The sequence below is a fragment of the Sus scrofa genome, chromosome 15 (genome assembly GCF_000003025.6).
Source record: "Sus scrofa isolate TJ Tabasco breed Duroc chromosome 15, Sscrofa11.1, whole genome shotgun sequence".
Classification (NCBI taxonomy): Eukaryota; Metazoa; Chordata; class Mammalia; order Artiodactyla; family Suidae; genus Sus; species Sus scrofa.
In genome coordinates this window covers 101,310,418-101,336,323 of record NC_010457.5, presented here as the reverse complement: position 1 = coordinate 101,336,323, position 25,906 = coordinate 101,310,418, and the positions used below count along the sequence as shown (strand labels likewise).

The 25,906-nt window shown below is 41.3% G+C and overlaps 1 protein-coding gene across 8 annotated transcripts in view; it reads left to right on the top strand.

The window, feature by feature from the left end:
* The window catches only part of SF3B1 (splicing factor 3b subunit 1), a 63,051-nt gene that overhangs the window by 1,695 nt on the left and 35,450 nt on the right, over window positions 1–25,906 (top strand). For all 8 annotated transcript variants that reach the window (XR_002339209.1, XR_002339208.1, XR_002339207.1 and 5 more), the window contains exon 2: window positions 16,382–16,562. Coding sequence is in view for 1 of the 8 variants with exons in the window: in XM_001928794.4 (XP_001928829.1) it covers window positions 16,535–16,562 (28 nt within the window). In the remaining 7 variants the exon portion in view is untranslated. The remainder of the gene's footprint in view (window positions 1–16,381; window positions 16,563–25,906) is intronic.

The window sequence follows — 25,906 nt, the reverse complement described above, 5'->3', positions numbered from 1 at the left end:
AAGATTTAAGAGGCATTATTTGGGTTTTGTTTTGAACAAACTATATATAAAAAGACATGCAGTGAGTTCCAGTTGTGGTGCAGCAGAAACAAATCTGACTAGTATCCATGAGGATGCATGTTCAATCCCTGGCCTCAATCAGTGGGTTGAGGTTCTGGTGTTACCATGAACTGTGGTGTAGGTTGCAGACACAGCTCAGATCCCAAGTTGCTGTGGTTGTGGCATAGGCCAGCAGCTGAAGCTCTGATTTGACCCCCAGCTTGGGAACTTCCATATGCCCTAAAAAAAAAAAAAAAAAAAAAAAAAAAAAAGGCATATACAAAACTGAGAAATTCAGCTAAAATATCTACTTTAATAAAAATCGATACTGAAGATTTTACGGGTACAAATGAGGTTTGTGATTTGCTTTTAAATAATCTAGTGGGGGTGGAGGAATAGAGTGTATGAAACAAAATTGATCATTTGTTGATAATTATTGAAATGGGTGTGGGTAATTGGGAGTTTATGGTAGTGTTATATCTAATTTTTGTGGATGTAAGCATACACATACATTTACTTTCTGCCTTTCATGTGATTGTTCCAAGTGAGATTTTCATTATTAATGTCCATTAGAATTATACTTTTTTTGACCTTTTGCTTACTTCAGAATCCTGCATATAGATTGAACAGAACCAGAAAGGCTTCAGGTAAATAGAGATGGCTATGACTTTGTGTTACAGTTTTTAATCAACCTTCCAGTGAAAACAAATATGGAGGAGTTCCCGCTGTGAAATGGGATTGGTGGCATTTCTGCAACACCAGGACTTAGGATGTCTGGCCTAGCACAGTGGGTTAAAGGATCTGGCATTGCCATAGCTATACAGTCACAACTGCTGCTCAGATCTGATCCCTGGCCCGGGAACTCCAAATGCCAGCAGAGTGGCCAAAAAACAAAACAAAGAACCAAAACCAGATTGAGGATGAATTTTAATGACAGAATAAGACCTTTAAACATCATTTATGTTTTTTTCCCTGAAATAAAGGAAGCTTTCAAAATTAACATAATCTCATTTCTGGCACCTTCTTTTTTTTTTTCTGTCTTTTTGCCTTTTCTAGGGCTGCTTCCCGCAGCATATGGAGGTTCCCAGGCTAGGGGTCTAATCAGAGCTGTAGCTGCCAGCCTATGCCAGAGCCCCAGCAATGCGGGATCCAAGCTGCATCTGCGACCTACACCACAGCTCACGGCAACGCTGGATCCTTAACCCACTGAGCAAGGGCAGGGATCGAACCCACAACCTCATGGTTCCTAGTTGGATTCATTAACCACTGTGCCACGACGGGAACTCCGCCTTCTTTTTTTTTTTTTAATGGCCACATCTGAAGCATATAGAAGTTCCTAGGACAGGGATTGAATCTGAGTCACAGCTGCAACCTGCATCACAGATGCAGCAATGTGGGATCCTTTAACCCACTGCTCCAGGTGGGGTATTGAACCTGAACCTCTGCAGTAACCCAAGCCACTGCAGTCGGATTCTTAACCCTCTGTGCTGCAGTGGAACTCCTTTTGGCATTCTATTTTTCATCAATAGAATAATCTTCCCAGTATGCTCAGTGATCTCTTACGGGGGTTATCTTTGTGAAATATTTCGTTGAAAGAACACATTCCTTGACTGAATCACGAACTGAGTTGTGAGAGACTAGTGTAATTACAGATGTTAGTTTCTGATGAAGATCAACTATCAGGAGTTCCTGTTGTGGTACAGAAGAAATGAACCCAACTAGTATCCATGAGGACACGGGTTTGATCCCTGGCCTCGCTCAGTGGGTCAAGGATCTGGCATTGCTGTGAGCTGTGGTGTAGGTTGCAGATTTGGCTTGGATCCCCAGTTGCTGTGGCTCTGGTGTAGGCTGGCGGCCATTGCTCCAATTAGACCCCTAGCCTGGGAACCTCCATATGCCATGAGAAGCGGCCCTAGAAAAGACAAAAAGAAAAAAAAAAAAAAAAACAAAAAAAAAAAAAAGAAAGAAAACATTATTTCTGGTTATAAGACCAGCCTTCTGATCCAATCCTAAAATTCTCTTTTTGCTGCTCCCTGCCACACACAGTGGCATCTAGCCACACAGACCTGCTTCTAGATCCTCTATGAACACAGTGGTGTTTTTGCCTACATTGTCCTCTTTTCCTAAAGGTCCTCCTTAATCCCACGCCTGTCTCCTCTACTCCCTTTCACCTGGCTACCTCCTTTTCATCCTGAGAGACTGACCCAGTGTCACCCCTTAGAATTAGATATCACTATAGATAGCGTGGTTTGATATTTCTGTACTGTCCTAAAATACCACAAACATAGCTAACTATTCTAACCACTTATAACTGTTTGTGTCCTTTCAGCACTGGACTACAAAGCAGCTGAAATACTGGAGTTTCTGTGGTATTCTGTAACACACAAGACAATACGCAGCATGTTTTATATTAGGATTACCATTTAAAAAATCTTAAACTGGCGTAGGCTGGTGGCTACAGCTCCGATTAGACCCCTAGCCTGGAATCTCCATATGCCACAGGAGCGGCCCTAGAAAAGGCAAAAAGACAAAACAACAACAACAACAACAAAAAACCCAAAAAACCCCTGAAACATAGTTTCTATTCTCTTATCTCCTCTTATTGTCACCTCATCTCATTTAAATTAAGCCCATTTCTCTTTTACTCATTTTTTTCTTTTAGTTTTGGGATTATTTTTCTTAATAGAAAAGAAACAAATTAATTGGGGTGTGCCCTTTGTCTTTTGTTATATTGAACCATTCATTTCAAACAGAACTAGTTTCATTATTCTTGCTCCAAACAAAAGCCTTCTTATTTATCTTAGTATTTTATCATAAGCCTCAGCTAATTGAGAGTTTTAGTCTTTGTTACACTATTCTTATAGGTTACTGACACTTTTACATTTCTTTTTTTTTTTTCATCCAAGAACATTTAATTTTGCCCTCTTCATAAATTACTAAATTTAAAATCTACTACACACTTTATCCAAATGTGGGCAGACTGCCTGGAGATGCAAAGCATAATAAATAATTACATGAAAAGAACAAACAATAAATGCCTGTTAAAGTTGCTATAGTTAGCAGCAGTTAAAATTGGTATTTTGGTATTTTTTTTTTTTTTTTTTTTTTTTTTTTTTTTTTTTTTTTTATTTTTTGAGAACAGAAATGGTTAATTGGATTTATAGAAGCTGCATTTAGTAAACTGCATAACTTAAAAAAAGTTACATAGGTACAAGACATTTCATTGTTGCTTCACAGATGAGCAGCTTTATTTAAGAGGACACAATAGAGTTAATAAATTGCAATTCAGGTAGACAGTCCTAGATTTAATTAATTAAAATGTGGGAGTTCCCGTCGTGGCTCAGTGGTAAACGAATCAGACTAGGAACCATGAGGTTGCGGGTTTGATCCCTGGCCTTGCTCAGTGGGTTAAGGATCCAGCATTGCTGTGAGCTGTGGTGTAGGTCGCAGATGCAGCTCGGATTCCGTGTTGCTGTGGCTGTGGTGTAGGCCAGCAGCTGTAACTCCAGTTGGACCCCTAGCCTGGCAACCCCCATATACTGTGGGTGCGGCCCTAAAAAGATAAAAAAATAAAATGTGATTACATACTCGATATACTCTTTGGACTGCATCCTGATATTATTAAACCTTTAAAAATATTAATATATTTTAGCTTTCTTATGTAGAAGTCTCTTTTCCACTTTTTTTTTTTTTTTTTTTTTTTTTTGGTTGCCCCTGTGGGATGCTGAAGTTCCTGGGCCACGGATCAAACCTGAGCCACAGCAGTGACTCAGGCTGATGCAGTGACAACACCAGATCCTTAACACACTGTCCCACAAGGGAACTCCAGTAGTAAATCAACTTTTAAATCAGTGAACTCTGGCATCTGAATACCAATTGTTTATCAATATTACTTACATAGATGAGTATTAAAGGATGTGCAGCATTTTCAGAATTCCTGTGTGTCCTTTATATGCCTGTTTGGTACATTGAGTTCTGTGGTAATTGTACTCCTTTCAGCTGGATATGTTTTTCTATGTAATTGTCCATTTCTGTGTTATTGAGTCTCAGAGAACTCTGATTTCTGGCTGAGTATGCCTTCATTGCTGTTGTTGTTGTTGTTTTACCAGAGACAAATCTTCATATCCTCTCAGTTTTTCAAAAGGCAAGAAAACCTATAGGAGGAATATGATGCTTAATCTGGAGGGTGCTCAAGGCAAGATCTATTTACTTTTGACCCTTGAACAACTCGGGAGTTAGGGGTGCTGACTCTCCTCACAGTCGAAAATCTGAGTATAATATAGTCAGCCCTCCCTATACTCGGCTCCTCCATATCCATACTTCTGCTTCCTCATGTTGATGATAATGGGAGTATAAAGGCCCAACTCCCTTGCCTCAGTTTAGCACAACTCTAAAGGCCCAGCCCATCTCCATAGTTCCCCATAGAATTGGTTGGGGTCTTTGGTGCAACTGGCTGGCAGTTCAGCTTCTTCCTTTGCCCAATTCTGATTTCTTCAGCATGCAGATCTCCATCTCACAGTCTGCTTCATAGGGAACCCACCCTGTGATCTAAGAAAGCAGACTCTAAAGTGGGATATTTTAGATCTGGATCACCTGCAGTGTGGTGGGTGATGAGCACCCTCTCACTAGTGGTAGGGGAAGCACTAATAGCTCCTATTGAGATACTAGGAGAAAGACACTAAATGGCTGAGAGTGATTAATCACTAATAAAAAGTGTAAAAGCTGAAGGGCATCCTTGGTAGGATATAAGGAGAGTCTCATTGTCTGCAGCCAGAGAGCAAAACAGGCTGATGGTCAGGGCAGGACTAATATTAAGAGTATCAGAGCTCTGGGCGTTCTCTGGTGTCCCAGCAGGTTAAGACTCCTGTGCTTTTACCTCTGTGGCTCAGGTTGCTGCTGTGGCACAGGTTCGATCCATAAACTGGGAACCTGCACATGGCAAAAAAGAAAAAGAACCTACAATCAATATTGCAACTCTCATTAAAAAAAAAGAGTAGCAGAGCTCCAAAAGTAGATAAAATTTTCAACTTTGGCATGTCTTTTATACAAAGTGAGGGCCCTGATTGGGAAGGATTTCAATCCTAAGAAATAGGACAAGGACATCTGGGTCATTGCACTCAGGCAACTTGAAATCCTGGATTCCCCTGGATCTTCTGGGCCTACAGAAGTGGCCTAATTCTTCCGTAAAAAAGCTAGTGTTCCCTCTCTGCTAGAAGAAGATGCAGAATCCTCTGCCTTATTAGATAACAGGTGCTCCACTCAGGAACTTTCCTTACTTTCCCTCCTGGACAACACACCAATAACTGTGGTTAAGTCAAACATCACCAGGCTAAGGAAATGCTGGGCCTGCTAAGGGAGGAAAGAGATACCTCAAAGGAGCCAAAGGACCCAGCCTAAATGTTCCGTCAGGAGCTGGAAGATGATGCAAGGAACTAAATTCTGAGGGTCCTAGGTCAGAGGATCCTAAATTCTGGGGGCTGGGCAGCAGAATATAACACATGGGGAGGGTTTGTCAAAAGGGGAGCACTATCCCATGATATGGAATACTCTGACATGGATCTGGAGAGGCAGGCTAACACTACTGGGATGGCCCACATTAGGTGGTGTAGAAATGGCAGAACCACTATGGAAGATGGTGAAAGAAGGGATCAAAAGTCTGAGAAGTGGTGTGCTCGAGCTGATTTTCTACGCTAAGGCCAGAAAACTTAGATGACTTTGCTCCATGGGAAGATGCAGAGGATACTCTGTTCTCTAAGGCAATAAGGAATGCGAAAGGGGCACCAGCATTACTGAACAGGACAGACCATGGTCAAGTGAGTGAGGTACTTGCCTTAGGCGCAGAATTTAAGGGGTTGCCAAAAACTCAGTAACCAGGTGAATTATTTTATTATTTATTTATTTATTGGCCGCCCTATGGCATATGGAGTTCCTGGACAAGGGATCAGATCCACGCTGCAGCTTTGGCAACACCGGATCCTTCAACCCACTGTGCCAGGCCGGGGAATCGAACCTGTGTCCTGGCGCTGCAGAGACACCATGGATCCTGTTATGTCACAGCGGGAATGTCAGGATAATTATTTTAATGTATTTTTAAAAATAGATATTAACACAGAAACATCCACAGTGAACAAGATGTTAGATTTTTAAATGAAGACAGGATCTATATTACTGACTTCTTTTTGCCGCAGACCCCAGTACGGCGGCTGTCCTTAATAGGCCCCGGATAATAGTGGCAGAAAAAGTTACATAGCTGAGCTTCCACGATAGCAATGGGGATGATGGGATTCCAAAATAGAGGCCAAGAGGTGATTCTTAACCCTCAGAAGCAAGGTGAGTACAGTTATAATTAGCACAAGGTGGGAATGGCTGAGTGTGGGGGGGGGTTCCCAACCTGCAGAAAAATAATGGAGATTGTTAATGCAACAGGGTGTCCTCAGAGGGAAGACCCTACAAGGGTGTTGCTCAGTCTATGCAACCAAAAGAAACTGAGGTTGGATGTTTAGGAGACTGAAGGCAGCTATTCTGGTAAAAAAAGTTTTTTTAAAGTGATCCTTTAATAGTTTGCAGACCTGAGCTAGTTTTCAGATGTAGAACTCTGATTTCAGATCATTTGGAAGAGAAGCTAGGTCACCAGGAAGTAGGCCCATATAACATCATGGTAAGTATATGTTAATTAATCCTCTAGTACTTCTCCAGTAGCACTTATAATTTGCTCTGGTAACTGTGCATTGGGAAAAGTGGAATAACCAAGTATTTTGAGTGCTGTGGACACAGTGTGTAAGCTGACATTGATACTCAAAGTGTCATAATGGACTCTGTTAGAGTGGGAGTCTAGGGTCATAAATGGAGTCCAGGCCTAGGTCCGGCTCATCATGTTATTTCCAGGTGCTATTCCAAGTTCCCTAAAGTTTAATTGGAATGAACATTATTTAGAAGTTGGCTAGACTACCGTATTAGTTCCTTAGCCTGTGCAGTAAGAACATCATTTGTGTGTGTGTGTGTGGCAGGGGGTGTTCTCTTGTGGCTCAGCAGGTTAAGAATCCAGTGTTGTCACTACTATGGCTCTGGTTACAGCTGTGGTGTGGGTTCAGGCCTGGTAACTTCTGCATGCTGGGGGTACAGCCAAAAACAAACAAACAGACAAATAAATTTGTTTTTTTTTAAAAAAGCACATAGTGGGGAAGGCTAATGAACAGCTCCCCCCCCCACACACACAGTGCCAAGATGGTAAATAAAACATTATCATATTCTTGTAAGTATGGCAGAAATTAGTGCCTTAACGACCTGAAGAAGGCAAGCATGGTGGTTCTCATTCCTTTCTACACTGAAGTACAGCCCTTACAAAGGCTGCACAGACAACAACCTGGAGGATGACGGTGGACTTTCACAAAATTAAGCAAGTAGTAGTCCCACTTGCAATTGCAGATGTGAGAGCTAGAACATAGTAACATGACCTCAAGTACTTTGTAAGCAGGTGTCAATTTGATGAAAGAACTGTTTTCCATCCCTAACAATAAGGAGGATTTAAAAGTGTTCATTTTCTTGGGCTGGGCAAGAGTATACATTTTAAGTTTTACTCCTAGACTGTGTTAACTCTCCCATAATATAGTATATCATACTACAGTCGTGAGTGCATTGTGAGTTTTGATTAATTTTATTGATTATAAGTGATGGACTGGAGTTTCTACTGTGGTGCAGTGGGTCAAGAATCAACTGCAGGGTCTTGGGTCACTGTGGAAGCACAGGGTTTGCTCCCCAGCCTGGTGAAGGGGGTAGGCTCTGGTGTTACTACAGCTATGGTGTAGGTTGCAGCTTCAGCTCAGATTCAATCTCCAATCCAGGAACTTTGATATGATGTGGGTGTGGCTATTAAGAAAAAAGCCATGGACAAATGAACTAATGCATTTTCAATAAACACACTGCTTTCTATAAAGCATTGTATGAAATACATATATACATACAATGTTTGCTGTGTATTTTAAACATCCTTTGTAAACTTTTTTTTTTTTTGGTCTTTTGTCCTTTTTAGGGCCGCACTGGCAGTATATGGAGGTTCCCAGGCTAGGGGTCTAATCGGAGCTGTAGCCACTGGCCTACACCACAGCCACAGCAACAGCAACGCCAGATCTGAGTCACATCTGTGACCTACACCATAGCTCACAGCAATGCCAGATCCTTAACCCACTGAGCGAGGCCAGGGATTGAACCTGCAACCTCATGGTTCCTAGTCGGATTCGTTTCTGCTGCACCATGACAGGAACTCCTCCTTTATAAACTTTACATAAAACTTTTCCTTAATATTTAGGTACATTCTGTCAATGAGATGACATTGTACAAATGAGATGGCATGCACAGACTTTTTCTTTTCTTTTCCTTTTTACAGCTGCACTTGTGGCATATAGGGGTCATATTGGAGCTGCAGCTGCTGGCCTATGCCACAGCCTCAGCAATGTCAGATTGAAGCCACATCTGCAACCTATGCTGCAGCTTGTGGCAACCCCAGATCCTTTAACCCACTGATTGAAGCCAGGGATCAAACTTGCATCTTCATGGATACTAGTTGGATTCTTAATCCACTGAGCCGCAACTGGAACTCCAAACGATTTTTTAATATAATTTTCAAATACAAAGTTTACAAATTTGATACTGTCTCAATCTGTGATTTATATTTCAAACAAATAGGGTTTGATGGCATGATTGATTTTATTTTTTTAATTTAATTTTATTGGACTAAAGTTGATTTTATCATAATAGAGTCTTAAAGGACCTGGACATCTAGACATACAGCAAAACATCATATATTAATCCATCATATGAACAGCACTATGTTAATTATTTTAATCAGACTAAATAACCAGGAAATGGTAGGTATATTGGTAGCCTTGGAAAGACCTATCCAGAAGGTAGGAGATAAATCCAATGAAAATTAAGCGTCTGCTCCCTTAGGGATATTTTAGGGCAGTATTTCTCAACAGTGACACTGTTGACATTCTGGGCGGGAAAATTCTGTTGTGGGGAGCTTTCCTGTGGAACACAGGATGTTGAGCAGTATCCCTGGCCTCCAGATGCTCCCTTTAAGTTGCTTTAGGTGTTATTGTCCAGTTCAGGGAGAAAGACATAGATATAATACAAAGTGGCTAGAGTAGTTAAGAGATGTTTGTGGTATTTTAGGAGCATGGATATCAAAGCATGCTATCTATATGTTACTCCTTGGGTGAGATTTCCTGAGTTGGGTGACACTGAGTCAGTCTTCAGGATGAGAAGGAGTTAGCCAAGTGAAGGAGAGTACAGGATTTGGGGGTGGGAAAAGGAAGGGGGCCCCTTTCTAGGAAAAGAGGATTGTTATGATAACCAAAAATGTTGCTAGGCATTGCCAAGTATCCCTGGAAGACAAAATCACTTCTAGTTGACAACCATTGTTTTATTTATTTATTTAATTTATTTACCTATTTATTTATTGCTTTTTAAGGCTGCGCCCTTGGCATATGAAAGTTCCCAGGCTAGGGGTCAAATCAGAGCTATAGCTGCCGGCCTATGCCACAGCCACAGAAACGTGGGATCCGAGCTGTGTCTGTGACCTACACCACAGCTCAGGGCAATGCTGGATCCTTAAACCACTGAGAGAGGCCAGGGATTGAACCTGCATCCTCTTGGATACTAGTCAGGTTCATTTTCGCTGTCCCACAACAGGAACTCCGAGAACCACTTTTTTTTTTTTTTTTTAATTTTATGGCCACATCTGCTGCATATGTATGTTCCAGGGTCAGGGACTGAATCCAAGCCACAGCTGCAATCTAAATCCATCAATTTAACACCCCTGGGCTGGGCTGGTGATCAAACCTGTGTCCCAGCGCTCCAAAGACACCACTGATCCCACTGCATCACAGCAGGAACTCCTGCAGTCAGATTTTTAACACACTGTGCCATGGCAGGAACTCTGAGAACCACTGTTTTAAGGGCATAGTGGCCTGGGTCATGCCTGAACATCCTCTCCAAAGTAAAGGACAAACTACTGCATCTTCTATCTTCCTTGACCAGGAAAGAATACCATGCCTAGCAGATTTCTTTGGGTTTTGGGTGGCATCAAAAACTTCCAGCTTTGTACTGTAGCTATTTAACGTTATTATTATTGCCAGCATATATAGCTTGACTCTGGTACCTGCCTACAGCAGATAGCCTATCATTGACCCAAGGACCGTAGTCTGCCCATCGTCTCTTACGCTCTTTCACAAACCCTATTTCTCTGGTCCTAACATCTCACCTTCCTCCAACTTCTGCCAGTTCTTAGGTCAGCTGGTTGCAACAGCCATCCTAAGTGGAATCATTAGTGACAGTGTTTTCTGCCCTAGAATTGTACATCTTATCATTGAGAATTCAGTAGCAAAAATTATGTGGCAGGTCTCTCTGCATTAGCAAGCAGAGGCAATACAGAGCAGGAAAGTTTGGAAGATTCCTTCATTCAATACTAATTTTTCCATTCAACAACACACTCTTCCCCACTTCTGCCACTCTACACACACACACCCTCCTGCTGTTTTTTGGAATACCTCAAGTTCACTCTCACCTTGACACATTGGTACTTGCTATGTTTGGAATACTCTTTCCCCAAGTCCTCATTCCCTTACATCATTCAGGTGTCTGTTCAGATAACATCCTCTCAGACATCTTGCTTTTTCTGTGTATCCTGTGCTGCCATCCTGCCCACTCTTTCCTTACTCTGCCTTGTTTTTCTTCATAGCACTTGATACTTGAAATTATGCTATACAAATATACACACATACACTCAGATCTCTCTTGCTCAAAGAATATCTGGTATGTGATGAGTCCCAATGCTTTTTGAATAAATGAATGGTGAAATTTACTTTAGTATTTGTATTAATGTGGGCTCAACTAGAGAAACAGACCAGTAGAAGATACATATTAAGACATTCATTGCAAGGAACTGGTTTACATGATTGTGGGCATTAGCTAACAAGTCCAAAATCTATAGGGCAAGTCATGTGTAGGGGCAGGCTGGAACTCTCTGGCAAAGACTCAAGTTGCAGTCCACAGGTAAAATTTCTTTTTTTTTTTTCGGTCTTTTTCTAGGGCCACACCCGCAGCATATGAAGATTCCCAGGCTAGGGGTCTAATCAGAGCTGTAGCTGCTGGCCTACTCCACAGCCACTGCAACGTGGGATCTGAGCCGCGCCTGCCACCTACACCAAAGCTCAGGGCAATGCCAGATCCTTAACCCACTGAGCTAAGGCCAGGGATCAAACCCGCAACCTCATGGTTCCTGGTCAGATTCATTAACCACTGAGCCATGACGGGAACTCCTGAAATTTCTTCCTTAAGAGAGCCTCAGTTCTGCTCTCAAGGCCTTCCAACTGATTGAACTAGACCTACCCAGATTGTCTACGACAATCTCCTTTACTTAAAGTCAATTATTATGGAGTTAAAGCACACCCATAAGGCCTCCATAGCAACCTAGACTATTTGTTTGAATAACTGGGGACTGTAGCTTAGCCAGGTTGACACATTAGAAGACCATCACAGCATTTCAGGCATCTGATATTTCTGAGACATAATCCACTTAGCCATCTGTGACACCTACTTGTTTACATGTGCTCTAAATCTAGATACTTCTCTGTTAAGAATCAAAGACAAGGGCTCTCAGCTGACTTTTAGCTAGAAAAAGAAGTTGGATTATGAGTTCACATTAATATGTTAATGTACTGCTCTAATGTTCTAGTTAGGCCTGGTATAGCTGAAAGGAAGAGAAATCACCCAAACTAATTCAAGAAAAGCAGTATTGGAGTTCCCATCGTGACTTGGCGGTTATTGAACCAGACTGGTATCCATGAAGACGTGGGTTTGATCCCTGGGCTTGCTCAGTGGGTTAAGGATCTGGCGTTGCTGTGAGCTGTTGTATAGGTCACAGACTTGGCTCGGATCCTGCCTTGCTGTGGCTGTGGTGTAGGCTGGCAGCCATAGCTCCATTTAGACCCTTAGCCTGGGAATGTCCATATGCTGCGGATGCAGCCCTAAAAAGACAAAAGACAAAAAAAAAAAAAAAAAAAAAGGAAAAGAAAGAAAGAAAAGAAAAAGGAAAGCAGTGTTAAAGAATGGGCCTTTGGAAGCTTCGTGCTGGAGGTGGTTCTAGATGCAAGGTAGTATGGGTTCTAGATTCAAGGTTGTAGATTCAAGGTAGTATGGGGACTCTTTTATGTCATTAGTGTATCATCTTCTTCTGATTGTTTCTGTTTCAGTAGCAACTGTCGAGTTCCTTTCATACATTTGGTTAAAAATTCCAAGAGAAGGAATCTTGACTTAAAATAACTTCATTTTGTTTATGGGCAAGATGTAGAGTAAAGCCGTAAATTTTCAGAAATAAGACTGTATTTTAGAAGTTTAGGCATAACTGAAAGGCAGGTGGAAATAGATTTTTGCCCTGGGGCAGGTAGAGTCTGATTCTATTTGATAGAGGTTTCTGGAAAGCTCAACATTACACATCAAGATTGTTGTCCATTTATCCTGTGACAGTCCCTTTACCTTCAAAAAATGGGCTTGATAAACTGTCACTGATTTTCCAATGGCATGGAGCGTCAAAGCCTTTACAGCTTCATCCCCAAAGGTAATTTGTACAAGTTACAGCTAGCATTTAACATTCTGAAAAATTATTATATCTTCCTTTTTGTCTTAAAAAATTATGTATGCGAGTTCCTGTTGTGGCGCAGTGGTTAACGAATCCGACTAGGAACCATGAGGTTGTGGGTTCAATCCCTGCCCTTGCTCAGTGGGTTAAGGATCTGGCGTTGCCGTGAGCTGTGGTGTAGATTGCAGACGCAGCTCTGATCCTGCGTTGCTGTGGCTCTGGCGTAGGCTGGCAGCTACAGCTCCGATTTGACCCCTAGCCTGGGAACCTCCATATGCTGCAGGAGTGGCCCAAGAAATGGCAAAAAGACAAAAAAAAAAAAAAATTATGTATGCTTGCTATTTTGTATTTTTTTTTTTTTTTGAGACTAGAAAAAGTGAGCCTCCAAGTGCCTTTAATAAGGAAAGGAATAGATTCTCCTTTTAATTGGGTGTCATCACTCTTAATTGCCTCTGTTATTAAAAGGGGGGCAGATCACCCCTTCTAACTTTTGAAATAAAAAAACCTACCAGAAAGGGTAGGAAATCCATTTTAAGTAATATCTAATTGTCATTTATTAATATTGAAAGTGGAAAGGATACTTACTTAAAAAAACCCCCTCATTTCTTATTATCTGTATATCCAAGTCACTGTTTTATTAAAGACAATTCATCTTTAGAAGAAGAATAAGAGAATGAAGTCTCCCTTGATTTTTGGCAAAGTCTCTCATATCTCACTACCCCATATATGCCCTTGCCCTACAAAAGTAACTTAATAGCTAGGATTCTAGAGAAATGTCCACATAATGCAAGTGGCCAGCAGACACAGCTTCTCTCTTGGAAAGACAGAGGACATGTGATGACAACTTTGCAAATGATTTTCATTTCATTTCACTTTATTTTCTGCCCATAAAAACAACAACAACAACAACATGCTCATAGCAGAGTATCTGGAAAATATTAAAAAATTGTAAAGAAAAAGAACAAGCATAATTCCATCATTTACAAATATCCATTATTATATGTCTTTTTGCTATTTCTTGGGCCGCTCCAGTGGCATATGGAGGTTCCCAGGCTAGGGGTTGAATCAGAGCTGTAGCCACCGGCTTACGCCAGAGCCACAGCAACACAAGATCTGAGCCGTGTCTGCGACCTACACCACAGCTCACGGCAACGCCTGATCGTTAACCCACTGAGCAAGGGCAGGGATCAAACCTACAACCTCATGGTTCCTAGTCAGATTCATTAACCACTGCGCCACGACGGGAACTCCGAATATATCTTTTTGAAAAGAAAATCATGAATCAAAAATGCAGCTTCTGGAGTTCTCACTGTGGCTCTGCAGGTTAAGAAACTGACATAGTGTCCACGAGAATGCAGGTTTGATCTCTGGCTTTGCTCAGTGGGTTAAGGATCTGGCACTGCCACGAGCTGTGGCATAGGTCACAGAGGTAGCTCAGATCTGGTGTTGCTGTGGCCATGGCGTAAAAAGAAAAATTTTTTTTTAATTAAAAAATTTTAAGAAGGATGTTGGATTTTTCTTTTTCTTTCTTTTTTTTTTTTTTTTTCTTTTTAGGGCTGCACCCACAGCAGATGCAGGTTCCCAGGATAGGGGTTTAATCAGAGCCACAGCTGCTGGCCTACACCATAGCCACAGCAACATAAGATCAGACTTGGCATCTGCGACCTACACCAAGGCCAGGGATCGAACCCGAAACCTCATAGTTCCTAGTCAGGTTCATTTCTGCTGTGCCACAAGAGGAACTCTTTTTTTTTTTTTTTTTTTTTTTCCCTTTGTATGCCTGCACCTTTAGCATATGGAAGTTCCTGGGCTAGGGGTTGAATCGGAGCTGCAGCTGCAGGCCTACTCCAGAGCTACAGCAATGATGTATCTGAGCCACACCTTCAACCTATACCACATATAATAATCTATAATAATCTACGCATAATAATTTACATGTTCTTTTCTGATCTCATCCTTTTTCTCCCAACTTTTTTTTTTTTTCCCCCTGTCTTTTTGCCTTATCTAGGGCCGCTCCCGCAGCCTATGGAGGTTCCCAGGCTAGGGGTCGAATCGGAGCTATAGCCGCCGGCCTACACCACAGCCACAGCAACTCGGGATCTGAGCCGAGTCTGCAACCTACACCACAGCTCATAGCAATGCTGGATCCTTAACCCACTGAGCAAAGCCAGGGATGGAACCTGCAACCTCATGGTTCCTAGTCGGATTCATTAACCACTGAACCACGATGGGAACTCCTCTCCCAACTATTGTTTAAACTAAATTTAAAAATTGAATTAAACTGAAAATTTTAACCCATCAAATTATTTCATTGAGGTTATTCTCACTTTTTTGTTACTAAACTTTGTACTTCTGTTTGTATTGTGAGTCTGTCACACAGCGAGGTAAACTGTTTTCTTTGTGATGGCTATAACATGACCCTTACCTGATTTCTTGGCTGTTTCCCGTATCAACTTCTGTCCTAAATTCTTATGTTCTTCAAAGTCCAAGGACAGTGTGACAGTGTAAGGCTATGCTCATGTAGTTGATGCTTAGAGGAAAAAAAAAAAGTGGAGTTTCCTTTTTGGCTGCACCGGAAACCTGCAGAATCACAATGAGAACTCCAGAAGGTGCATTTTTGATTCGTAATTTTCTTTTCAAAAATAAATTTATGGCACATGTAATTTCCTGGTCCAGGGATGGAAACTGAGCAGCCACATCTGCAGCTTACGCCATAGCTGTGGCAATGCCAGATCCTTAACCCACTGTGTCACAGCGGGAACCCTCTGTATTCTTTTAAAAATTCCTGATCTAGGAATGATGTTTAGGATTAGGAAAATCATATCAATGTTATTGTTGACAATGTGGGCTTTTCTAAGAACTCACAAAGTTAAAAGACTTTAAAAGAGTGGCAGAGTTTCTGCTGTGTAACCTGTGTGACCTTGCACAATTTATCTACACACCCGGCCTTAGTTTTCTAAAATGAGATTAGCAACAATTTACCCACCTTAAGTGAATTTCAATAGTGTCTCGGAACAATCGTAAATGAAACCCCCACCTTGGAGTTCCCGTCGTGGCGCAGTGGTTAAGGAATCCGACTAGGAACCTTGAGGTTTGCGGCTTTGATCCCTGGCCTTGCTCAGTGGGTTAAGGATCCTGCCTTGCCGGTAAGCTGTGGTGTAGGTCGCAGATGCGGCTCGGATCCTGCCTTGCTGTGGCTCTGGCCTAGGCCAGCGGCTACAGCTCCAACTAGACCCCTCGCCTGGGAACCTCCATATGCCACGGGAAGCGGCCCTAGAAAAGGCAAGCAAAAACAACCCTCCCCCCCCCAATAAACTCCTACCCAAATACTAAGTAGTTCTTTTAAAAGAAAGAACAGTGACCTTGAATTACAGCGCAAGCGATGAGAATGCGCAACTGTTTCCAAGTTGCGCATTCTCATCTGCAACAGCTGAGACAAGATAAAGCTTTTGTCTAGCCCCCAAACACCTTCTGGTGAATTTGGAGAAAGAGGATCGAAGGTTTGAGGCTTCTTCCATCCCTGAAACATTAATGAAACCTTAGAGACGTTTAAACTGTCCTGAAGGAATTCACTTAACTTCAAGGGAAACTTAGCTTAAGAGACTATAGCTCTTCCAGCTCTTGGATGGTTTACCCCGAAAACTGCCTCCGGGCCCAATTCCGACTCCTCCCTTCACCCACAATGCACCTTTCTGTTCTATCTAGGTGGCTGCTCGATCACGTGTTATCCGACGGAGCGCGCTCCCGCTTGGCGCGTGCGCGGAGGCCCGCTCCCCCCAGCTATTTTTCTCCGTGGCAGCGGCGACGAGCGGAAGTTCTGGGGAGCGCCAGTTCCGTCTGTGTGTTCGAGTGGACAAAATGGCGAAGATCGCCAAGACTCACGAAGGTAAGCGGTCCTTCCTTAGTTACATGTGTTCTCCGCTTCCCAACCTGCCAAGACTTTGTCTTCGTAGGTTTCTGCCTCTTCCTGTAGCTTTTGTGGGAGGCCGAGCTCGCGCTTCGGGGCCCGGGTCGTCTGCTCCGCGCCAGCGGCGCAGGCCACTGCCCCGCGTAATGGCGTCCTACTCATACAGCCCCGACAGGCGCTTTGTTCCGTGTTCGGGTGCTGCTGCTTCAGCGTCGCTTTCCTCTGATCAGAGGGTCTCCTTTAAACAGCTCGCTAAGGAGGATTACTGAGCATGAGAACAAAGTCTTTCTCGTCTCTCGGAACTGCCGTTGATATAGTTTGTGGATAGGAGAGTCAGATGCGCTCAAACACCGCAGCCGCTTTCCGGGCAGCCCTAAATCGGGTTTAGTCAAGCCGAGGCCCATTACTCTTACCCTTGGTTAATTTGTATCTCTTAAGGCGTTTAAGATACGTTCTTGAGTTTCTTGTTCAAAATGATTTGGTAGTTTTTCCCTCTGTTGACCACTTTTAGTATAATGTTGGTCTTTTTTCTTTGCAGATTGATTGATTATTGGTGGAAGAGGGAAAGGCACATTAATTAATGGCCAAATCTTTTGAAGTTTTGTGGAATACAGAGTATGCAAAATTGGGAGATGTTGGGAATAGGCTTGAATTTGTTGGAGAGTATCCAGAAATGGCAGGAAATAGGGTCATTTTGAGAAAAGATGAGGTTTGGGAGGTTGGAGCTGCATTCCTAATTTCTGACTTGGAATTTGAAATTTTCATCAAACATTAGCGTCCAAGAGAGACACATTTCACACGTCGTTTCTAGGTGCCTGGCCTGGTCTGTGAGAGGTAACAAAGGCTAAGGCCATCAAGTTTTATAGCTTAGTGGAGAAACAGATGTGTTTACATCTTCATTCTTTTATGAGGCAAATGAATGTTTAAACAGAAGTATAAGCAATACACTCTGGGAACCTGGGTAACGGCGTGATTAACTTGTGCCTAGGGCTATTTCATAGAGAAGGTGACGTGTCCCTGGTCTAAAAGGATCTGTGAGTTTTAAATTAGGGGAGGACATTGGAGCCTGAGAGAACGTCCTGTTACTAGGCAGTGAGTCGTCAAAGATGTGTTTGAGTAGTTGACTATGGCAGGAAGAGAGTGAAAGGAGGGTAAAAGAAGATGCATCTGGAAATGTTGGTTGGGACTATTAACTGAAGTTCAGTTTTCTGCAACTTAGGAAACAGGCTCATGAATTGGTAGTAAATTCTTGTTAGGAATTTAGGGTTTAAACACTTGTTTTAACCCAGAAGTGTTTTTTAGGCACTTACTTTTCTGTCTTTAGACTATCTCAAACATACCTTTTGTAAAATAGAAAATGTAAAGATGTTGGCTATTTTTGTTCATTCAGGAGTAGGTTATTCTTTGGGGGCATTTTGTGGCTTTGGTTACTTGTTTATTGGTACCTTTGACATAGGAATGTCAAAGTTACGATTCGTTTTCCTTCATTTTAGAAACCAAGTTGAAAGTTTTGGTCTAAGGAGGATTGCAGTTCATTTGCCAAAATTGCTCTTTTATTTGGGGTTAATGCTCTCTATCAATATGAATTAGCTGATGCCATAAAGAAAGTATTGGAGCATTCAGTTTCACATCTGAGCACCATTTGTAAACAAGACATTGTTAATCACTTTGGGGTATAAAACAGAATGTGATAAATGTTTACTAGAGATTTATAGTATTTCTACTAAACATTTATAGTATTTACTTATTAGTTTCTTGTTCTTTCCTCATGACGTTTTCCTAGAGAACCTTCTTCACGGTCCATTTATGTTTTCACGTGTTAATCTCCAGGTTTTTTGTTTGTCTGTTTGTTTTGGGGTGTTTTTGTGCTACTCTATAAATCTTTATTACTTAGAATTTATATTGAGGTTGTTTTGTACAGAAACTGTATATTTTGGTATCCACAGTACCTGGTGTATGATGAGTGCTGAATATTTTTATCAACATTGAGAAATTAATTTTCATTGGAAGTATTAAGAGTTTTACAGAAAGGGGGGCACATAAACATTGACCTTTGAACTGGTAGGTTGGTTTGGATGCATCTGTTTGGCTAAGATAGGTGAGGAGTAGGATTTAATGTATTTTGGGAATCTCCTGAGCTCAGAGAGAATGTTAAGGTTAGAATCAGAGAAGGCTTTGAATGCTGGGCTTTCAAAACTCTGGCTTTCCAGTATTTACAAGATCAAGTGCCCCTTTCTTTCTCCCAGTAACAGATTACGACTGTGATTTAATAAATAATTGATTGCAGAGTGAAGGATGACCTAGACCGGGTAAGAGCAACTGTTTTTAGGCTATTGAAGTAGTTGAATTTGATCCCCACTGGCGCAGTTTTTAAAATGTGTAATATTGGAGTCCCCGTCGTGGCGCAGTGGTTAACGAATCCCACTAGGAACCATGAGGTTGCAGGTTCAATCCCTGGCCTCTCTCAGTGGGTTAAGGATCCAGCGTTGCTGTGAGCTGTGGTGTGGGTCACAGACATAGCTCAGATCGAGCGTTGCTGTGGCTCTGGCGTAGGCCGGTGGCTGCAGCTCCGATTCAACCCCTAGCCTGGGAACCTCCATATGCCGCGGGAGCGGCCCAAAGAAATAGCAAAAAGACAAAAAAAAAAAAAAAAAAGTAATATTTGTTTAATTTTTGTCTTAGAGTTGTCTATATCATGTTTTTTTTAATTGAAAAGGTTTATATAATGTTTTCATCCTAAATAATGTTGGCTGCTAAAGACATTTCTTTGTACCTTGTAATTTATTGTTAAAGTGATGGCTGCGTCAGTAGTTTGTAATTGAGTATCGTGAGGTAAATAATATTGTATTCAAACTGAAGTAGGTTATTATTGTGCCTTCCAATATGATTTTTTTAACAACCCAGTTATTGTTACTACTTTTTTTTATTCCCCCCCCCCCCCCCCCGTCAGTGTGGGTTATACTTTCCAGTATTGAACTATAAAAAGAGCTGGACCTATTCAAATCAAGATGTAATTCCTTTTTGCATGTTAAATTGTGTCAAGTGTATACAGTTATTAATGTACATAATCTTCCCATCCAGCAGTTTTTGAGATATTTTCGCCAGTGAGGGAACAAACATTTTTCTGTTTTGGGAAGAAAAAAAAATGGATTATCCAGAAATGCCATACGTTAATTTGTTTTGCCATTATCCCTTGAATGGATTTTGGGTGGTATCACAAGGCTGAAAAAGTTCTCTCCCTAATGGTTTGCTTGCAGAATGGCTGGAAAAGTCATTTTATTACTCTGCATCTTCGGAGATTTATTATATTTCTATGTTCAGAGTAGTTATTGTTTTGGTTTTGTAGATATCCAGCATGAATTTTTTCATTTTTTAAAGTTTTATTGAAGTATGTGATTTACAATGTTGTGATAATTGCTGCTGTAAAGCAGGATGATTCAGTTATACATGTATACACATCAGCATGAATGTTGCTAGTCAAAAAGAAAAAAGTTGCTTAAAGATTTTGAAAAAACTTTCTGTAGAATTAAGAATTGATATTAGTAAGGAATTAATCATTTAGGGACTGTTATCTGTAGTGTTCAGTAAAATAATTTTCCACTATAACTAGTTGTCCTACTAGGATTTTGTTTAAGGAAAAGATTGAGAATATACAGAATATACTTCCTGTTTTTCTGTATATCATTTAGAAGTCTAATATTTGAGAAATCCTTGCTTACCACTTGCTTCTAACTGGTTTAGAATATATATCGCTTATGGACCAGACTGAAAGGTGTCAGTGAATGATTAACATGCAAAAGGCTGAGTCTGTAACACATAATGAACAGTGATTTGAATGTTGCAAATAATATAAATTAAAAATGAGGAATCAAGACACATCAAGGAGGAGGAGGTGCTGTAAGCTGAACTTAGCACTGAGGCATAGAAAAAAGAAAGGCAAAGAAGGGGAAACTATTAGAAGGGCAGATTTGGTGGGGAGCAGGTGTATCTGATATGGTCAGTGGTGGTTTAGCACAGAGTTTGATGTTTAAATCTTACTTTAAAATACAAACAGTAGATTAGATGTTGCCCATCTTTTAAAAGATCTCTAGTTCCACCAGTAGTATCTTTTGATGTCAGACTCAATTCCCAGATAAAACATTGGATGTATTTTCAGAAAAATGCCTGTAATTTTAAGTTCTCACATTTTGGGGATTATAAAAGTAATAGAGAAATTTTTAAGTAAATGAAAATTTATTTATTTAATAAAGTAAGATTTCAAATGGGTCAGTTCATAAATTTATTCATTAATTTACACTGTTAATTAACCTTTGTCTTCTAGGGAAGGTTTTGTTCTCTGATAGCTGAAAATACTCAAAGAGCCAGAATTCCCTTCCAAAGACAGGTTTCTATCAGATAATAGCATTTCTGTACATTGGAGCAAATTTAGTTTTTAAAATATCTTTTTGTTTGTTTGTTTGTTTGTTTTTCAGGCCCACACTCGGGTGGCATATGGAGGTTCCCAGGCTAGGGGTTTAATGAGAGCTGCAGCTGCCGGCCTACACCACAGCCATAGCAACACAGGATCTGAGCTGAGTCTGTGACCTACACGACAGTTCACACCACAGCTCACGGCAACACCAGATCCTTAACCCACTGAGCGAGGCCAGGGATCCAGCCGCGTCCTCATGGTTCCTAGTCGGATTCATTCCCCCCGAGCCACGATGGGAACTCTTAAAATATCTTAACATTTAGAAGATTTTACATTACCATCGTTTGCAGGATCAGTAAAGCTGGGAAAGAAAAAAATGACAGAAGAATTGGAACTTTTAAAGTTAAAGAAATTACATAAAAAAGCTAAAAAGAACTCTATGTATGTGTAGCAGAGGACTCCATTTCAGAGAAAAGAGAACTTTTGTTTTCTGTTGCAGAGAGTCAGAGGATGTGGTTTTAAGGGGTATAAGAAAGAGCCAGGAATGAGGGGAAAAAGGGAAAAACCGAAAACCATGCTTTTAAAAATTTTAACTTTTTTTGAAAACATACAAAAATAAAATCATGAAATGAACATCCCACCTTGCATCCATCTTCTAGCTTGAACAGTTGTAAGTGAAGGGCCACTTTTGTTGAATCTTTTTTTTCTCTTAATAAGGCTTATTTTTTTTAATACTCAATGAATTTTATTATATTTATTGTTGTTGAATCTCTTCATTGGTCTTTTCCAACTTTCCCATTATTTTGACGCAAATCCCAAGTGTATCTTTTTTTTTTCTTTTTTTTTTTTTACCATTCCTGAGGCATGTGGAAGTTCCCCTGCCAGGGATTGAACCTGTGCCACAGCAGTGACTACACTGGTACTTTAATCCACTGCACCAGAAGGGAACTCTCCAGGTGTATAATTTTACTTTTTCATTTTTTCAGTGTATATCTGTAAAATGTAAGGACTTTTTGAAAATACCATTTTTGCATCAAAATTAATGTGAAATAACCATCAGTGTTTGGTTTTGCTGATTTTCTTATAAACATTTTTCCACGGTTTGTTTGAATCAAGTTCCAAAAGTCTATAAATTGTGATTAGTCTTAAATCTTTATCCTTATCTCTTTTTTTTTTTTTTTTTGCAATTAATTTGTTGCAGTCAACAACAACAAAAAAAGGAGTTCCCATCGTGGCACAGTGGTTAACATCCGACTAGGAACCATGAGGTTGCAGGTTCGGTCCCTGCCCTTGCTCAGTGGGTTAACGATCCGGCGTGGCGTTGCCGTGAGCTGTGGTGTAGGTTGCAGATGCAGCTCGGATCCCGCGTTGCTGTGGCTCTGGTGTAGGCCGGTGGCTACAGCTCCGATTCGACCCCTAGCCTGGGAACCTCCATATGCCGCAGGAGCGGCCCAAGAAATAGCAAAAAAGACAAAAAAAAAAAATTGTTGCACTACCTTCGTCCTATAGAGTTTCCCACAGTGTGGAGGGAAAGGAAAAGATGACAGTAAAAACACTCATAGATCCCTCTTATTTTAAAAAAATTCTTAATTTTTTTGGTGGTACCCCTCAGCTTGTCGTATGTTCCCGGGCCAGGGATTGAACTCGTGCCATGGCAGTGACCTGAACCATGCCAGTGACAAAGCTGAATCCTTAACCCCTAGGCCTCTGGGGAACTTCTCACAACTCCCTCCTAGACTCTTCCATCACTGCGGCTGCAATCAGGATGTCAGGAGGCCTGCAAGCAAGGGAAGCCCAAGAAAATTACTGGCTTTTGGAATGAGCACAGTTCTTTTTTTTTTTTTGTCTTTTGTCTTTTTGTTGTTGTTGTTATTGTTGCTATTTCTTGGGCCGCTCCTGCGGCATATGGAGGTTCCCAGGCTAGGGGTTGAATCGGAGCTATAGCCACCGGCCTACGCCAGAGCCACAGCAACGCGGGATCCGAGCCGCGTCTGCAACCTACACCACAGCTCACGGCAACGCCGGATCGTTAACCCACTGAGCAAGGGCAGGGACCGAACCCGCAACCTCATGGTTCCTAGTTGGATTCGTTAACCACTGCGCCACGACGGGAACTCCTGAGCACAGTTCTGAGAGCTTACTTCAGGTTTAGATTGGACTAGTCATGGCAAGGAAATCTAACAAAGGAGTTGCAAATTCTGGTGCTCTTCCCATCTTAATTTTTTCTTAAAATTTTTTAAAAATTATAGTTGATTTACAGTGTTCTGTCAATTTGTGCTGTACAGCAAAGTGACCCAGTTGTATGTATATATATTCTTTTCTCATATCTTCCACCATGTTCCTTCACAAGTGATTGGATTTAGTTCCCTGTGCTATATAGCAGAACCTCACTGCTTATCCATCCCAAGTGTAATAGTTTACATCTTCTTTTTTTTTTTTTTTTTTTTTTTTTTTTTTTTTTTTTTTTTTTTTTTTTTTTTGTCTTTTGTTGTTGTTGTTGCTATTTCTTGGGCCGCTCCCGCGGCATATGGAGGTTCCCAGGCTAGGGGTCCAATCGGAGCTGTAGCCACCGGCCTACGCCAGAGGCACAGCAACGCAGGATCCGAGCCGCGTCTGCAACCTACACCACAGCGCACGGCAACGCCGGATCGTTAACCCACTGAGCAAGGGCAGGGATCGAACCCGCAACCTCATGGTTCCTAGTCGGATTCGTTAACCACTGCGCCACGACGGGAACTCCTAGTTTACATCTTCTGATCCCACACTCCCAGTCCAGCCCACTCCCTCTCTCTCAGCAACCACAAGTTTGTTTTCTATGTCCATGAGTTTGTTTCTCTTCTGTAGATAGGTTCTTTGGGCCTCATTTTAGATTTCACATGTAGCAATAACATACAGTATTTGTCTTTCTCTTTCTGACTTTATTTGGTATGAGAATCGCTAGTTCCATCCATGTTGCTGCAGTTAGCATTATTTTGTTCTTTTTTATGGCTGAGTAGTATTCCAATGTGTACATGTACCACATCTTAACCCATTCATCTTTTTTTTTTAATTTTTAGCTTTTTATTTTTTTGTGTTTTGTCTTTTTAGGGCCACACCCGTGGCACATGGAGGTTCCCAGACTAGGGGTCTAATCAGAGTTGTTGTCGCAGGCTACACTAGAGCCACAGCAATGCCAGATCTGAGCCGCATCTGTGACCTACACCATAGCTCATGGCAAAGCCAGATCCTTAACCCACTGAGTGAAGTCAGGGATCAAACCTGCAACCTCATGGTTCCTAGTTGTATTAGTTTCCGCTGTGCCACAATGGGAACTCCTAATCCATTCATCTATTGATGGACATTTAGGTTGTTTCCATGTCCTGGCTATTGTAAATAGGGCTGTAGTGAACATAAGGGTGCATTTTGTCCCGATATATGCCCAGGAATGGGATTGCTGGATCATATGATAGTTCTATATTTAGTTTTCTGAGGTACCTGATGGTGTCTGCAGCATATGGAAAGCATATGGCAGTCCTAGGGCCAGGTATTAAACCCATGCCACAGCAGTAACCTTGAGCCTCTACAATGACAATGCTGGATCCTTAATCTGCAGAGATATAAGACAACTCTGAAAAACCCCATTCCTGACAGTTTACCCTCAAGGATCTTCCTTTAGTGAGGCTCTTGCAGGCTCTCTGGTAAATACAAATTTAATGCTTAACTAGGCTTTGGTTTCTTGCCTATGGCTTTTTTTCAGCCACTTCCAGACTATGCCAAGTCTGGGAATTTGAAGGACTAGGCATAATTTTATTTTTAAGATTCCAAATCTTCTGTCAAGCTAGGGAATCCCTGCTGGCTTTTTTTGAGTACCTAGCGTAAGTAACCAAGAGTCCTACTGCAGCAGTTCCCCTTTCCCCCAATAAATTTTTCTGAAGATAGGGGTAGGATTGGGTGGAGAACAGAAGTGAGGCTTTCATCCAGATAATCTGATAATTTAGAAATCCATGTTAGATTTTTCTACCTCCCATTACACTTTAATACCATAAAACTGTGGAATTTTATAATCTCCTTTATCCCAACTTTTCTTTTTTTATTTACTTTTTTTTGTTGTTGTTTTTTCTAGGGCTGCATCCAAGGCATATGGAGGTTCCCAGGCTAGGGGTCTAATTGGAGCTATAGCTGCTGGCCTACACCAGAGTCATAGCAATGCAGGATCCGAGCCTCATCTGCAACCTACACCACAGCCCACAGCAATGTTGGATCCTTAACTCACTGAGAGAGGCCAGGGATCAAACCTGCAACCTCATGGTTCTTAGTCGGATTCGTTAACCACTGAGCCACAACGGGAACTCCAATCCCAACTTTTCTTCATTTTACTTTTTCCTGTAGTTTCTCTTCTCCATTTCATTTCTCAGAATTCTTCTGTTGCACAAAATAATTCAGCTCTCCTCTATCCTTATATTTTCTTAAGTAAACCCACTAAAAGGGCTCCAAAAGTTTCTGATAAAATTAAACGTACTTTTTATAAGTCCCAGTGATCCTATTCCTAGGTGTTTACCCAAGTGGTATTCAAATGTACGTTCTCACAAAAACCTGTACATTATTGTTTATAGCAGCTTTATTTGTGTCTCTACAAACTGCAGACAACTTGAATATTGCTCAAATAGAGAATGGATGAACACACTGTAAAATTATGGAGTGTTACTTGGTAATAAAGAGGTATAAACAATTGACACATACTATATGAAGACTGGAATGTTTATGGATTTGAGTGTATTAGAGTACCAGCTCTTGGCAGTCATATTTGTGGCCACTAGGAGATCCTGGTTTGTTGTCCAGTTTCTAGCACACAGTGTCCATTTTCTCTATTTTCACATCTGAATGTCTTGAATTACAAAGATTCTACATTGAAAAGGATTAGGTAAAAATGGAA